This window comes from Littorina saxatilis, linkage group LG12 (assembly GCF_037325665.1).
Source record: "Littorina saxatilis isolate snail1 linkage group LG12, US_GU_Lsax_2.0, whole genome shotgun sequence".
In the NCBI taxonomy this organism is placed as follows: domain Eukaryota; kingdom Metazoa; phylum Mollusca; class Gastropoda; order Littorinimorpha; family Littorinidae; genus Littorina; species Littorina saxatilis.
The window spans coordinates 7,846,700-7,864,199 of record NC_090256.1 but is presented as its reverse complement, the minus strand read 5'-3'; the positions used below and the strand labels follow the sequence as shown (position 1 = coordinate 7,864,199).

At 40.7% G+C, this 17,500-nt stretch overlaps 2 protein-coding genes across 7 annotated transcripts in view; both read right to left on the bottom strand.

The window, feature by feature from the left end:
- LOC138981184 (tetraspanin-17-like) overlaps positions 1–12,981 on the bottom strand; it is a 33,624-nt gene extending 20,643 nt beyond the window's left edge. Inside the window, exon 1 of one of the 6 annotated variants that reach the window (XM_070354023.1) lies at positions 12,784–12,981. The gene's annotated coding sequence lies outside the window, so the exon portion shown is untranslated. Of the gene's footprint in view, positions 1–327; positions 403–11,029; positions 11,128–12,603; positions 12,745–12,783 lie in introns of those variants that run through there. The other 5 variants (XM_070354016.1, XM_070354019.1, XM_070354021.1 and 2 more) reach the window with 5 other exon arrangements.
- Positions 12,982–14,263: 1,282 nt separating this feature from the next.
- LOC138981182 (uncharacterized) overlaps positions 14,264–17,500 on the bottom strand; it is a 26,581-nt gene continuing 23,344 nt past the window's right edge. Inside the window, exon 3 of the mRNA XM_070354015.1 lies at positions 14,264–16,167. Within this exon, the coding sequence (XP_070210116.1) occupies positions 16,102–16,167 (66 nt within the window). The 3' untranslated portion in view covers positions 14,264–16,101. The remainder of the gene's footprint in view (positions 16,168–17,500) is intronic.

Sequence of the window (17,500 nt, the reverse complement as noted above, 5' to 3'; positions counted from 1 at the left end):
TTCCCTTTGACCATTAATATGTCCCTCTATAAGTCCTTGTAGAATCTGAATCCACCAATAACTCCCTAACCGTGTGTTTGACTGGTCCCAATTTTTGTAAGGACCGTCTCAGGAATGTATAGAACCTGTTCACCAAGTTTGGTGACGATCGGTCCGTTCATTCTTGAGATCTATATGCGAACACAAACAAACAAACAAACACATGGAGCGAATCCTATACACACCCCTTTACCGGGGGTGTAATAACAGTTTACAATCGCCAAATAGATTCAGGACTGAAACAAACCAAAACGAAACTACAAATAACACAGAGAAAATAAATCTCACCTGCATAATAAACACGGTAGCGCAATCTATCAGCCTAGCACAACATCCGAGTCTGTGAAGTCACCCTGTACCTCTCAAACTCCCCCACACACGCTTTTAAAACAGATTACCAACACGCATGTATATATATCCAGGCTTGACGACAAACAACGCCGCGCCAGAAAGCGTCCCCACTAACTGACATTTTTATGGAAAGCCGTTTGGCTCATAACCATTACACGCGTAATAAAAAATAAATACACGCGTAATAAATGATTAATACGCGTGTAATAAATGATTAATGCGCGTGTAATAATCATTTTTTACGCGTGTAAGAAATGATTAAATACGCGTGTAATAACTATTTCATGCGCGTGTAAGAAATGATTAAATACGCGTGTAATAAATATTTCATGCACGTGTAAGAAATGATTAAATACACATGCAGGAAATAGTTTATACGCGTGTAAGAAATGATTAAATGCACGTGGAATAAAAATGTCATACACGTGTACGAAATGATTAAATACACGCGTAATAAATATTTCATGCGCGTGTAAGAAATATTTAATACACGCGTAATAAATATTTTATGCGCGTGTAAGAAATAATTAATACACGCGTAATAATCATTTCATGCGCGTGTAAAAAATATTTAATACACGCGTAATAAATATTTCATGCGCGTGTAAGAAATAATTAATACACGCGTAATAATCATTTCTTACACGCGTATGAAATATTTATTACACGTGTATTTAATCATTATGCTATTCCATAGCATAAGAAAAAAGATAAATTACACGCGCATTAATCATTTATTACACGCGTATTAATCATTTATTACGCGTGTATTTATTTTTTATTACGCGTGTAATGGTTATGAGCCAAACGGCTTTCCATACATTTTCAGTGACCTCGTGCGCAAACACAATGCAAACTCACGAACACAGACTGGCCTGACATGACATTCGACCCCCACTACAAGAGGAGGAGGAAGGGGTTGGGGGTGGAGGGGAAGAGTAAAGGAGGAAAAGGGGGCTAAAGGGCGTGGGGGAGGGGAAGGGGGATCCAGGACTTTAAGTCCACAGACTTGACCACTGTTTAGTTCAGAGTTATCTAACCAGCTGCATTGCGTTGCCAACAGAGAGAGACTCAGACGAGCCAGAAACACAATCACAGACAGACAGACAGAATGACGTGACAGACAGACACACACACATATATCATACACACACACGCGCGAGCACACACACACACACACACACACACACACACACACACACACACATGTACACACGTTCACACACTAACCCACAGAGAGAGAGAGAGAGAGAGAGAGAGAGAGAGAGAGAGAGAGAGAGAGAGAGAGAGAGAGAGAGAGAGATAATTGAATTGAATTGAATTGAACCTTATTTAACAAGGATTAAGATTTAAGGCTACACCTTTTCTTACAATCTGTCCTTGGGACGCACAGACACACAAGAGAGAGAGAGAGAGAGAGAGACAGAGAGAGAGAGACAAAGACAGAGACAGAGACAGAGAGAGAGACAGAGAGAGAGAGGGGGGGGGGACATAACTAAGCATGCGGCGATCTACCCAGTATCTGCGATAAGCAAATGCCTTGTGCCGAGTTCCGAATATTGCTTTAATTAAAGACTAGCAAGAAATGTGAAATTGTTTATTCTATATTGTCCTTGTGAGGAAAACAGAAAACCCCTCACTAACGCAAGCTCGTGGGATATGTGTTGATGAGGCATCAAAAACGGACAAACATGTTGAAACTCAAGTTATGTCTTGACAGTTTGCTTTTTGTACTCAAATATAGTGCTTGTGGTAAACTTCGAATCCGTAAAAGGAAAAGATAACTGCAGATTTGGAGAAATTTGACTTTAAACGTTGAGCCGGACAGGGCAGAAAGAGTCATACGTAAATATTACCACGGACACTGATACTCAAAGAGAAGAACAAAAACAACAACGCAGGTTTCAAAACATTGTTCACTCAATCTTCATGGGAATTAGCGATGTTTATGTTGAATTTTGCTGTCATAAGTCAGAAAATGTCGACCGTCAAACACAGCGTCAAACCAAGCGTCACATGTCGCACGTCAAACTTGCAACAATTACCCAAGATAGCGTTATCTGTCCATATTACCTGGTACATACAGAGAATAAAAATAACTGAACAACAACAAAGGTCTCAAAACTTCGTTTACTAACTCGGCTACATACAAAATGATGAACTTTTCTATCTTCATGAGAATTAGATAATAATGTTTATGCTGATTTTGGCTGTCATACGACCAAAAATGTCGAACGTCAATACAAGCGTCAACATACCTTGAACCGCCTGAATACCCAAAACGCCTGCACAAAACCACCCCTAATATGGCAAAGTGGCGGAAGGCGCCAACTGCAAGTGTTTGAGCAGAAAACGAGTACATTTCTACTTAGAAAACAAAAATATGTGAGAAAAAAAACACGTAATGTCGCACGTCAAAGATGCAACAATTCAAAAGTGCTGGGAAATCTAAAAATTACACTAAACCGTAGATTTTTTACCGAGAATTTGCACACAACTGTCCTTTTTATTTTGTTCCAGAGTGTCCTGAAGTCAAGATTTAATACTCTCAAACCCTAAAGTTTTCAATATGAGTCATATAAAAAGTTGAAAGTTGGCGTTCGACACCATAAACTTTCAAGAGCATTATCTTGTCTGTCTGTCTGTCTGTCTGTCTCTTTCCCCTCTCTTTCTCTATCTGTCTGTCTGTCTGTCTGTCTGTCTGTCTGTCTCTCTCTCTCTCTCTCTCTCTCTCTCTCTCTCTCTCTCTCTCTCTCTCTCTTCCCCTACGGCAAATAACTCACAATTATCAAGTGTGAAAATACGAGTAGGCTACTGTACAAGGAATATTTGCACACTAGATCTATAGAGAAGAAGAAGCCGATCTGATTTGCAACCAATGATCTTATCAGCAAAGGCATGTCATCGGCCTGCATGACATAAATATAGCTTAAGCTACACTTGTTGACGTCTCCTCTCTGGTACTTCCGCGTTGATAACAAAATGCTGACTCGGCCCCGGCCTTTAAAAGATGCATAATATATTCGCGAAGCATATTTACCGAATTTACAATAACAATAACAATAACAGCACTTTATTGTCCATTAAAATATTACATAACAATGGAAAATCTTCTTCGACCATTCGGTCTTTTGGTGAGCTATCTGTGCATATGTGTGTGTCTGTAACGGTGGTATGAGGGTGGAGGGAAGGGGAGGGAGCTGACGCAGAATTTTGTTTGTTTGTTTGTTTGTTTGTTTGCTTAACGCCCAGCCGACCACGAAGGGCCATATCAGGGCGGTGCTGCTTTGACATTTAAGCGCCACACACAATACAGAAGTCGCTGGGGGCCCGGGTAGCTCAGGTGGTAGAGCACTAGACTTGTGATCGAAAGGTCGCTGGTTCGAATCCGGGCCGGGGCGGACACGGGTCAACTTTATGTGCAGACCCAGAGACAGTATCCATCTCCCACCCCCGTGTCACCACAATGGCACGTTAAAGATCTTGGTCATTCTACCATAAGTGCAGATGGCTGATACCACCTAAACACGCAGTATGTACATCAAAAGCCGTGAGGGCGTAAAAACTCGAATCGTATAAACCAATTCATGTCCAATATAGGCAATTAAGACCTGACGGACAATAAGCCCCTTAAAATTTACTTCTTTTTATATTTAGTCAAGTTTTGACTAAATATTTTAACATCGAGGGGGAATCGAAACGAGGGTCGTGGTGTATGTGCGTGTGTGCGTGTGTGCGTGTGTGTGTGTGTAGAGCGATTCAGACTAAACTACTGGACCGATCTTTATGAAATTTGACATGAGAGTTCCTGGGTATGAAATCCCCGAACGTTTTTTTCATTTTTTTGATAAATGTCTTTGATGACGTCATATCCGGCTTTTCGTGAAAGTTGAGGCGGCACTGTCACGCCCTCATTTTTCAACCAAATTGGTTCAAATTTTGGTCAAGTAATCTTCGACGAAGCCCGGACTTCGGTATTGCATTTCAGCGTGGTGGCTTAAAAATTAATTAATGACTTTGGTCATTAAAAATCTGAAAATTGTAAAAAAAAATACAAATTTATGAAACGATCCAAATTTACGTTTATCTTATTTTCCATCATTTGCTGATTCCAAAAGCATATAAATATGTTATATTCGGATTAAAAACAAGCTCTGAAAATTAAATATATAAAAATTATTATCAAAATTAAATTGTCCAAATCAATTTAAAAACACTTTTATCTTATTCCTTGTCGGTTCCTGATTCCAAAAACATATAGATATGATATGTTTGGATTAAAAACACGCTCAGAAAGTTGAAACAAAGAGAGGTACAGAAAAGCGTGCTATCCTTCTTAGCGCAACTACTACCCCGCTCTTCTTGTCAATTTCACTGCCTTTGCCATGAGCGGTGGCCTGACGATGCTACGAGTAAAATGGCATTGCGTTCAGTTTCATTCTGTGAGTTCGACAGCTACTTGACTAAATATTGTATTTTCGCCTTACGCGACTTGTTTTTTTTACAGAAGTCGCAGCACAGGCTTTATGTCTCACCCAGTCACATTATTCTGACACCGGACAAACCAGTCCTAGCACTAACCCCATAATGCCAGACGCCAGGCGGAGCAGCCACTAGATTGCCAATTTTAAAGTCTTAGGTATGACCCGGCCGGGGTTCGAACCCACGACCTCCCGATCACGGGGCGGACGCCTTACCACTAGGTCAACCGTGCCTGTAGCTGACGCAGAAGTTAACCGTATGATCTTCATATATAGCTATTCTGATGAACACGTGGGGGAATACGGGGGCTGTGATTGGATGGTCTCTCCAGATCATCAATGCATATTGCTGCCGAAGTCGGCCATTTTACTCAATATCCAAAAGCATATTGAGAAAAATGGCCGACGCATGGTTCCGGTTTACACATCTGTACCACGCGGCGATGTTTCTATCGACAACAGCATACACTGACAACTTAAAAAGCTGTTTCAACAACTGTGTTGTGAAATCGAATGCACTTGGAGTCAGTTTTTTTCTTCCAAAGTCAGAAAGCGTGTAGCGGTGTGCATGTCTGCGCGAACATGATGCGCGTAAGAAGTTTGTCTGCTATCAAAACCTGAGATCAACGCATTGACGCAAAAACTGTCATTTTGTAAGTTTGGAACAACAAATCAAGGTCATAACAGCTATATAATCGCTATTATGTTTTCAGCGTAGCAATAGGGTCCGATATTTAGACTCGAACAAGTATAATGCGACTCGTCTTCGACTCGTCGCATTATACTTGTCTCGTCTAAATATCGGACCCTATTGCTACGCTGAAAACACAATAGCTGGTAATATTCAGTAAGGCTTGCTATTTAAAATCAACTGATATAATAAACATAGTACTAGCCACTATAGGGCTATATGCTTCTTCTCAAATTCTTCTGTTTAATAAGACTGATCCTTTTCTTTTCAAGGGATGCATATCTTCTCATAGCTTAGTTACGAAAAATGTCACATGACGATTTACTCTTTGAGTTCCCCAAGAGAGACGCTAACTGTGATAACCGGGGAGGGAGGGGCAGAGGGGTGCGCAAGAACTGCTCATAGCCCTATAGTGGCTGCACATGCTTTTTCGCTTTGCTTTGTATGCACAGGTAAATGTATGTTTTTTTCATTGTAAAGCGCGTTGAAAACGTAAAGCGCTCTAAAAAATCTCCCATATTATTTAAGTTATTGAGACATCCCAGTGCACTAAGGGATTTATAGAGCAAATCGAGAAAATTCATTATTGAACGAAGCGCATAGCGCTGAGTTCAATCATTATTTTCGAGATTTGCTCTATAAATCCCTTAGTGCACTGGGATTGTTTCAATAGCGATATTGTCAGTACCGCCATAGAAAAAAGAAGATTCCAAACGCACATTTTGCAACGCGCATTTGAATAGGCATAACTGTGTGGTCAGGTCGTGTACAGTAAAGATCTACTTTTGTGTGGGGTGTCTCAAGTGTGTCGTGCTTTCGTCACACGCATTTTAATTTCTGTTGGTAAATTCCAGTGTAGCGTTAATCTGAACAGTGATGATCTTTCAGAGAGACCTCATTTGAACTCGGAGAAAGGATTTGCGATTCGAAACCTCCAGTCGAGCTTCGACGGATTGACTGTGCGGAGTGACTCCCCTTGAATTGACTCGAAGGACTCGACGGTTCGCACATTTTCAAAACAAATGTGGCATATTTCTCGTGTTGTATCTTCACTCATCGGGGAGTCTGATACTAAATATGAACGGTAAGAATGCTCTGAACCCTACACGTATTATATCCCCATCGTTTTTTTCGTTCACATTTGCCCAACATGTTAATTTGCTGAGCGGGGTTAATGTCGTCTGCTAGTGCTAGGCTACCTGAGCAATCGAACCACTGCAGTCTGCACTGAGTCTGCACGCTGGTAATAAGTCTTATATATGGTAAGAACGTTCTGAACCTTACACGTTTTCGATTACGATTGTTCTTGCCTTGAAATAATAATTCGGAAACCATTCATTTACTGAACTGATGTAGTCGTATTTCTGTGTAGTCTGCTACAGAGTCGATCGAGTCAGTCTTCCAAACTGATCTAGCTGGTACGTTATCGGAATAACACTTGTGTTTTCTGTTAGCCGCTGGGAATTGTATACTAACTCATCATTTGGTAATGTGGATGATAAGCTACATGCCACTAACACGGCATATGAGAAGAATCTATGCAAGTCGGCGAAAATTAGATGAAACACAGCGACTTCTATTTTTAGATCACTGGCACTGGCACAGGCACATGCAATCTGTCAGAAAAAAACCACTTCTGCTTTAATTGAGAAGCAGGGAATTTATGGTCATTTGGTATTGTGGAGAATATAAGCTACATGTCATTAATTAATTCTGAGGGTGAGAGCACAGTCTCGCTTAGGCAAAGGGCGGAAGAATACGCTCTGTGGAAAAGTTAGCGCACTCCAAGAGTGCGCTAACAGTTTTAGCGCATCGCCATTAGCCAATCAACTGGTTCACATCAGTCATGTGACACCAGTACTTACTGACAATTATTATTATTATTAATTTACATACCACCCGACCCTGTTCTTGTTTTCGTCACACCCAAAACCGGTATTTGTTTTGGGCGACGCAGCATTAAAATGGTGACGGTCGTGGCCAAACATCTAGGAGCACTCCAGCTGAAGCCCTCCCTCTCCAAATTGCCCCTCACATCACCCCCCCCCCCCCCCCGAGCTTCCTCCAGCCCCACTCTCTACTTGGGACCTTTCTTCTCTTCTGTCGTTCTTGTCCCTACCTATGTCTAGGTCTTTCAAACACCCTAGGAAGCATGTCACTCTGAGGACAAAACTACACATCCACAAACTGTTTTATTCGAGCAGGAGTTCATATCAAGGGCACGGGTTCATGGAAACCCGTACTATGTGAATCAGAGTAAATCAAAGTTAAGTTACACACACAGAGTGACACTCAAAGTCACATTCACAGTGTCACACACACACACACACACACACACACACAGTAACACACACACACACACACACACAGTAACACACAATCACTCACAAACACACACACACACACACACACACACACACACACACACAGTGTCACACACACACACACACACACAGTAACACACACACACACACACACACACGCAGTGTCACACACACGCAGTGTCACACACACACACACAATCACTCACACACACACACACACACAAACACACACACACACACACACAATCACGAACAGGGGACAGATAGTACTGATACCCTTATAGACAGCAGTGTTTTTCCTCATAATGCATTCCCAGTGCAGCCTATCCCATAACACAGTTAAAACAAGTCGCGTAAGGCGAAAATACAATATTTAGTCAAGTAGCTGTCGAACTCACAGAATGAAACTGAACGCAATGCAACGCAGCAAGACCGTATATATACTCGTAGCATCGTCAGTCCACCGCTCATGGCAAAGGCAGTGAAATTGACAAGAAGAGCGGGGTAGTAGTTGCGCTGAGAAGGATAGCACGCTTTTCTGTACCTCTCTTCGTTTTAACTTTCTGAGCGTGTTTTCAATCCAAACATATCATATCTATATGTTTTTGGAATCAGGAACCGACAAGGAATAAGATGAAAGTGTTTTTAAATTGATTTCGAAAATTTAATTTTGATAATAATTTTTATATTTTTAATTAATTTTCAGAGCTTGTTTTTAATCCAAATATAACATATTTATATGTTTTGGGAATCAGAAAATGATGGAAAATAAGATGAACGTAAAATTGGAACGTTTTATAAAAAATATAATATTTTTACAATTTTCAGATTTTTAATAACCAAAAGTCATTAATTAATTTTTAAGCCACCAAGCTGAAATGCAAAACCGAAGTTTGGACTTCGTCGGAGATTACTTGATCAAAATTTCAACCAATAATAGGCCGCGAAAGGTAATTATGCGCCGAAATGGCTGCAATCTACTGGCCGTATAAAATTTCATCTCACACGGCATCACTGCAGAGCGCCTAGAACTGTACCCACGGAATATGCGCGATATAAGCCTCATTGATTGATTGATTGATTGATTGAAAAATGAGAGCGTGACAGTGCCGCCTCAACTTTCACGAAAAGCCGGATATGACGTCATCAAAGACATTTAATAAAAAAAATGAAAAAAACGTCTGAGGATATCATACCCAGAAACTCTCATGTCAAATTTCATAAAGATCGGTCCAGTAGTTTAGTCTGAATCGCTCTACACACACACACAGACAGACAGACACACACACACACACATACACCACGCCCCTTGTCTCGATTCCCTTCTCTATGTTAAAACATTTAGTCAAAACTTGACTAAATGTAAAAAGTAGTTGAACGTAAAAGAGGATAGTGGACTCATCAACCACGAACTGCACTAAAGTCTACTATCTTAGTCACGGCTCTGCCTCTGTCTGTGCCTCCAAAATGCATCTGGATCATCATGAAATCCGAGGAGAAATCGCACCTCGAGCTAAGTATAGAAATCTTTCGAAAGACATTTTTCTTCAACGATGTTTGTGATGAAAAGTATGAGTCCTTACAATCTCAATTCTTTTTCATTGCCTATACAGCTTGCTGTCGAATTTACCTTTTTCGTTCAAGGAGAGGCTTCCTTTCCCTCCAGAAACACCCACCAAGGGGGCTTCGCCCCCAGGACCCCCACCAAGGGGCTTCGCCCCCTGGACCCCCATCTGTAACCCCCCCCCCCCCCCCATAGTACTTACCCAGTCCGGCCCTGAGCGGATAATCAAATTAATTATTTAAGACTTAGTATTTTCTACGATGCTGATCTCATTTAGGGGATCGCGAAATATCTGCTTTTCGAATTTCGCTGTGGAAATTGTGAGTCGGACAGACTATTTAAAATGTATTTAGTGTATACATTTTCAAAAATCGGGCTCCACAATTCTTTTCAAAACTGAATATTTTCCCTTTTTGGCATGAACTTGGCCTAGCCGTGACCCTGACAGTTCACGAAGGTCAACCAGACGTGCGTAAAATCGTGACGTCATCAGGGGCTATACGCAAGTGAAGTAACAAGTTTCAAAAGTCTAGCTTAAAAACATTTGAGAAGATGTCAATGTACATTTTCTTGTCTGTGAACCAGTTAGGTCGTAACAGGAAAATTGCTACAGTCAAACCTGTCAATAAAGACCACCCAAGGGACTGAGCAATTAAGGTCTTTATAGACAGGTGGTCTTCATGGAAAGGGGCGCCATTTGGCAGTCTAGCAGATTTGAAAATACAATAACTTCCCTCCCATCGATCGATTACGTCACAAACTTGGCAGCTATATTTGTTGATGCTGTTAGAAGCGATGCAACAACAGAGGACTGGATTTTACAGCACACGTTGGTGCTTGTGACAAAAATAGTAACAGCATAATAGTCGTGACACTTGTGACACTTGTGACACTATGACTGTGTATGTGTGGGTGTGTGTGTGTGTGTGTGTGTGTGTGTGTGTGTGTGTGTGTGTATGTGTGTGTGCGCGTGCGCGCGCGCTCTTGAGATACAAACATTTTCTCTCTCCTTCTACGAGTCACTATCGCCTTTCGAAAAGTCAGCAAGCACAAAAATGACAGGTTATCAAGGCCAAAAAAAGGTTAGATAAATTGTCTAATACGCTTGCTTTGCCCTGAGTCAGTTGTTTTACAGTTTATTTAAGACAAACGACGCATGAGTCATCTATATGAATATGTATTTCTTTGATCTAATATAATCGCCCATTACAATCAAACACACACAGTGAGCTAGAGAGACACAGTAGACATATCCTGTAGACAGAGAAACACTGGGGAAGGGAGAGAAAGGAGAATGATATACAGAAATGTGTACGTGTGGGCGCGCGTGCGTGAATGTGTATATATATGTGTGTGTGTATATATATATATATATATGTGTGTGTGTGTGTGTGTGTGTGTGTGTGTGTGTGTGTGTGTGTGTGTGTGTGTGTGTGTGTGCGTGCGTGTGCGTGCGAGTGTATGATACTAATCCTCATCTTCATGATAATCATGGTAACAGTTATCATCATTAACATACCACGGAAATGTCAATTTACATTATTTTCTTCAAACAAAAATATAACAATATGGGACATACCTGTCACAATCACACACAGAATACGAATGCTAACACAAAAATGTCTCCACAATGATACAAGCCAGGCAACCAATGTCTCCACAAGGTTGGTTTGTGCAACAACATGCGAGTCAAGAAAGTCTTCACGTGATTCGAAACAATCGAGACAAATCTTATCTATGTTGTGTCATGGTTGTTTTGGGTACGGCCAAACGAGGTCTGGCCAGCTGAAGGATTAAACTACGATCAATAATTGAGCGGCAAGGAAGTAGAAGCGTACAGTATTCAGTAGACCACACGGGGAGTTAGGCTTACCTGTTCAGGAATTGTACCTTTGAACTTGGGAGGAAAATGATCAATTTGATCTCCCCCGGGCGAATTTAGACACTGACATCCTCGATTCTCAGTAGCTTTGTACGTGTTTTGTGTAGCAATGTCAATAATCTATGTCAGTGTAACATAATATGATTATATACTCCTTGTAACACACAATATGAACAGAGTCTGTTTGTGAAATTTGTTGTGTAACACAGACAAACGGTTTGTATAGCTGTGTGTGTCAGTAGCTGTGTTACTGTAACTAAGCAAGAAAGGGTCTGTTTTTGACAATTTAGCTGTGTGACAGAAAAACCCGATAGAGTCTGATTTTGACAATGGAAAGAAGACACCGTTTAATTTTGACACTAGCCGTGGAACAAAGACAAAGCAAAGCAAAAACAACAACAGCAACAACAACAACAACAACAACAACAACAACAACAACAACAACAACAACAACAACAACAGAGTCTGCTTTTGACGCTATCTTGTTTGTTTGTTTGTTTGCTTAACGCCCAGCCGACCACGAAGGGCCATATCAGGGCGGTGCTGCTTTGACATATAACGTGCGCCACACACAAGACAGAAGTCGCAGCACAGGCTTCATGTCTCACCCAGTCACATTATTCTGACACCGGACCAACCAGTCCTAGCACTAACCCCATAATGCCAGACGCCAGGCGGAGCAGCCACTAGATTGCCAATTTTAAAGTCTTAGGTATGACCCGGCCGGGGTTCGAACCCACGACCTCCCGATCACGGGGCGGACGCCTTATCACTAGGCCAACCGTGCCGGTATTGACGCTATCTGTCTAACAAAGAAAACAGATAGTCTGTATTTGACACTAGCTTTGTAACAAAGGAATCGACAGATTCTGCTTGCGACAACAGTTATGTAACACAAGAAAACGGCGACATGTTCTAATTTTGAAAATGGCTGTGTATAACAACAGTGTAACATAGAAAAACAACAGAGACTGTTTTTGACTTACGCACTGTATATAACACAGATCGAAATACGACAGTCTGTTTTTGACGATCAATCCAATCATCAATATGCACACCTCTGCCTACAAAGGAGTACGTGGCTTTCACCTGTGCACCAGATGTGTGACTTGTAAGAAACTCAACACAGGTGAAACCGAGTAACCGAACGCCTCCTTTGTTACGGCCACAAATCAATGATTCGCTTCGACCGTGTGCTGAACCGTCAACAGCAACATAACACAAGAGTGATTTCATTATATCACCTTCGAAATTGCCTATACTGTACTTACGTCAGTAGAATGTATAGTAGTGTGTTTTACCTAAAATCCGTGTGTTATTGGCTGTCTTGCTCCTTTGCAGTAACAATACAAGTCAATCACTCGCAGCTCGCGTAGCAAAGAAGTATCCCCTCAACAGAAACATAAAAACACAGCCTTTCGTATCAGCTTCAAAATAGCGTAGCTACTTACCGCGTACAGCAGCTCGACCATACTGTGTGGTTCGTCTAAAATCCGTCTGTTATCAGCTGTCTTCCTTGACGTCAGTCATTGTTATCGGAGCACACGCGTGTGTCGAAGGCTTCCGTACTCGACCGTGGAGTGGTTTAGTGTAGGTTGACCTGGGGGCCCTGTAGGGCGGGATGGCGAGACACAACGAAACCCTTTTATCAATTATGGGCAGCGTTGTAGCGACGCCTGTTAGAGAGAGAGAGAGAGAGAGAGAGAGAGAGAGAGAGAGAGAAAGAGAGGGAGTGAAAGAGAGAGAGAGAGAGAGAGAGAGAGAGAGAGAGAGGTGGAGAGAGAGAGAGAGGTGGAGACAGAGAGAGAGAGAGTGAGGGTGGAGACAGAGAGAGAGAGAGAGAGAGAGAGAGAGAGAGAGTTTGTATAGGTTTGGAGGAAGGGAGAGAGACAGAATGAGAAAGAGAGAAGGGAGGCCGGAGAGTGTCATGGCGTGGAGCCGCATAGATTGGAGATTGACGAAAATGGGACACGTTTAACCGCGAGGCAGATGTCGCAACAGCAACAATGCATGAAAGCATGCGAAACGATCTGTAAAGTTGTTATTGTTGAAGGCGGCCCGATTGTTATTGAGTTATTGTCATTGAGTATTGTATTGTATTGTGTTGTGTTGTGTTGTGTTGTGTTGTGTTGTATTGTATTGTATTGTATTGTATTGTATTGTATTGTATTGTATTGTTTTGTATTGTATTGTATTGTATTGTATTGTGTTGTGTTGTGTTGTGTTGTATTGTATTGTATCTTATTTTATCGTGTTGTATTGTATTATATTGTCACATTGTATTGTACTGAATTGCATTAGATTGCATTGCATTATATCGCATTGCATTGCATTGCATTGCATTGCATTGCATTGTATTGCATTGTATTGTATTGTATTGTATTGTATTGTATTGTATTGTATTGTATTGTATTGTATTGTATTGTATTGTATTGCATTGAACAATCTCAAGGCTTGGAAACATGAATACACGCATGCAGGACAAAGATTAAAAAAAATATTGGGTAGCGCCGTACTGTGTGGCAGCTCGCTTTCCCCATTGAGAAAGCAGCCCGAATTTCCATTGGGGGTAACCTCACATAACTAAATGAAATAGTATAATCCTTATAATATGTGTGTATTGGTCAAACGATAAATATTGATGTCATGGTTGCCAGTGACATGTTTCTGACTGCAGTTGCACCACATTCTTTTTTTAGAAATAGAGAGAGAGAGAGAGAGAGAGAGAGAGAGAGAGAGAGAGAGAGAGAGAGAGAGAGAGAGAGAGAGAGAGAGAGAGAGAGAGAGAGAGAGAGAGAGAGAGAGAGAGAGAGAAAGAGAGAGAGAGAGAGAGAGAAAGAGAGAGATAAAGACAGAGAGACAGAGACAGAGAGACAGACCGACAGAAAAAGAGACAGAGATCAACTAGTTTTAAAACAAAAGACACTCACATCATAGGCATAGTATATTTCAGACTTCTAATTCTCATTCTCTTTACAAAAATCACACTCAAAAACTGCCACACACTGACCGAGCAACCGAGTCTCAACAAACAACCACAAACAATAACAACAACCACAAAAAAAATTAATCAAATTCAACGTACAATATATACAAATATTATTCCGCCTCTATTATACACATTGAGCATTTGTTCGGTGTTTATTGTTGAGCTGAGAATTTTTTTCCAGTTCAGTCCCAAGACTGGCATCTGGAAAATTCAAGGCTCCTAGCCTACGGCTACGCCCCACAATCAGTCACAGGAAAAAAAATAATGGAGTCACTCCACGCTTCACTGATTTCGTTTATGACGTACCACGTGCGCCATCAGGGCCCCACGTGGGGAGCGCTGCGCGGTATATCCCACACGTGCACCGCCGCACACTGTTGCAACCTACAGGATGAAAAATGTGAAGGAACTAAAGAAGAAGAAGAAAACGGGGAGGAAAAAGAAAGGAAAAAGAAGAAGGAAAAAAAAGAAAGAGCGAGAGGGATTATTTTTAGAGAAAGAAAAAATCGCAGAAAAAAAAAATAAAGAACAATTAACAGAGTGAGAGGCTAACGCTGTTCAGACAATATTGTATTTGTCAGATTTGATTGTACCAAGTCCCTACACATATTGTAATGCGCTTAGAGCCAAATATTTTTGTTTTTTTTAAGGGATAGGCGCAATATAAATACACTTTATTATCATTATTATTAGAAAATGAAAAAAAAGTGGTAAAACAAAAAGGGGAGAAAAAAAACCCACAAGATTGTTGTTGACAACAACAAAAAACTGAAAAAAGAAATAAGTATTTTTGGGAGAAAAAAAACCCGACATCCAGAAGGCAAGAAAAGAAAAGAGTATTTATAAGATGATGAAAAATGATCAGTTATTGTTGTTAAGATATGAATGTAACTTGAACTATATGTAATGATCATCAAGAGCACATACGGTATGTTAAAAACGCATATATTTATAGTACGAAATCAATTAATTTGCTTTGAATAACGTATCGTTTGCATGAGAAATGTATAGAAAGAACAAACTTCTTGCAGCATCAAAATGCCTCAAGATATTTTTCTTTTTTTTAAACTCACAGTTAAAATAATGACGGTGACACGACATTATGTTTGCATTTTTGTTGCACAAGTGTAACTGCATGCAGCACCATATGAAACATATTAAAAACAATGCCACTGAGTTAGATATCCTAAACTTACACGGTATTCACTTTGTGCCACAATAAGTTGTCAGAGAAACGCACCTTCCGCGAAAATAAGTCGAAAACGAAAGAGAAAAATTTAATTGGTCATGAAAACTCAACACGAGAGAGAAACACGAAGAAAAAATGCCTACGACAATGGTAATGTAATCGTGATACATTTGTTTAATCATTTAAAATACTCACTGGCACAGTCAACACATAAATCATTCATTTTGAACACTGTCAAAACACAGTGAAACGTCTCAAACAGTATAATGCATAGTCACAATTCTCAAACCGTACTGAGGTCACTGAGTGGGTATTGCTATATTACTCACAGAGGCACGAATCCTAGAACGGCATGTGCACTACATTAGTGTAGTGGTTTTTTTTTTAATGAATACTCTGTTGATGTTGTTTTCTTCCATGATAAAGCCACCGCCGTTTCTGTATCCTGTAATGTTCCAGCGCCATCCGATGCATCACATCCTCCGTGAAAATGAAATCACTTTAGGTCACTTTGAATGTTACGTCATTCCTTCTGACGTCATCGTATGATCATGCAGGGCACTTTGAATGCTGCGCATCATTTTTCTGACGTCATCGTCTAGCCCCGATGGGCATTGCGTGTCGGACATCTTTGAACATGCAGCTCTCTGGCCGAATCTGCAACAAGAGAACAAAGAAATAGACTTGAGTGGCTTTTGTTTAAATGTTTGTATTTTCTACGATGCTCACGATGTTGGTCTCATTTGGGGGTGCATCTGTTTCATGCCCCGATTCAACTTCAAAATAAAAATAAAAATGAAAAATGAGGATGAAAGCCGCTTGCTTATTTCCATGCTTGTTATTCTCTCAGGTGCCTGGAGACTGGTTCAGCGTAACTCGTACGTTCTCTATTACACATGCATGTCCCAAGCATTTAGACCGCTTATTTCCCTTGGTTTATCAGATCTTCAAACTAAACACACACTTATAGAATCTGATGACGTCTCGACATGACGCAAGTCTGACTGACTCCCCATCGTCAAATGTCATAGTTACGGCGGGGTCGAGTTCAGGTTAAAGCAAAGAGGAAAATGATCAGTTTCTTACAATTTTCACAGCTAAAAGGAGACTTTATATGTTGCTTTCTTTTCCAACAGAAGAGTACTCACTATTGCAGAAAGTACTATTTATATTATGGGTTAATATAATTATCATGATCTTGGACTAGAGTGCAAATCTTGAAACTCTTCTTGCGGAATACTTAAACCGAATACCTGAAATTAAAATCTTGAAAGTTGAGTGAGGTATTCTTAAAGAAGAAAATAAAGAAAGAATTTGCATTTCATGATCTTGCCTAATCAGGTTGGCTCCTGGCATTTCTTCTAAGAAAATAATAAAGGTATGAATAAGAGCAACAAATGGAGAGAAAAAAGTTATTGTTATCTAAAGTAACACCATTAAATTTACTAATACCCCCGTACCCCCCCCCCCCCTTCCCCCTTCCTCCCATCCTTCTCACTTATTTACAAAACATATCGTACACAGAAAAATCCCACTGACGACCTCATTTTTGTCTGGGTCACCACACACAGGCACACACACTATCACACAGATCAAAACCAAACAACATTTTCACGCGGCAGATGCCAACACATAATCCATGACACACGCACACATATATCGTTGATGTAATATTAGTCTAAGATGGCAAGAAACCCGGTGAAATAGTGGTCTAATTACGACCGGAAGAAGGTGGCATAAAACGGGCATGCGCAATCGCATTGTCATCTACGACTGCACGAATACTTTTGGATGAAGCAGAATCTTGAAAAAACAGTGCAGTAAAAATAAATTCGTTGGCTTTTTGTCTCGAGTTAAACATACGTCGCATTATGGTGGAGGTGTAGCTGTCAAAGAAATCTCTGTCTGTCTGTCTCGTCTGTCTGTATGTCTGCCTGTCTGTCTGTTTCTTTGTCTGTCCATGCCTATGTGGTTTAAACAGTATTTTATT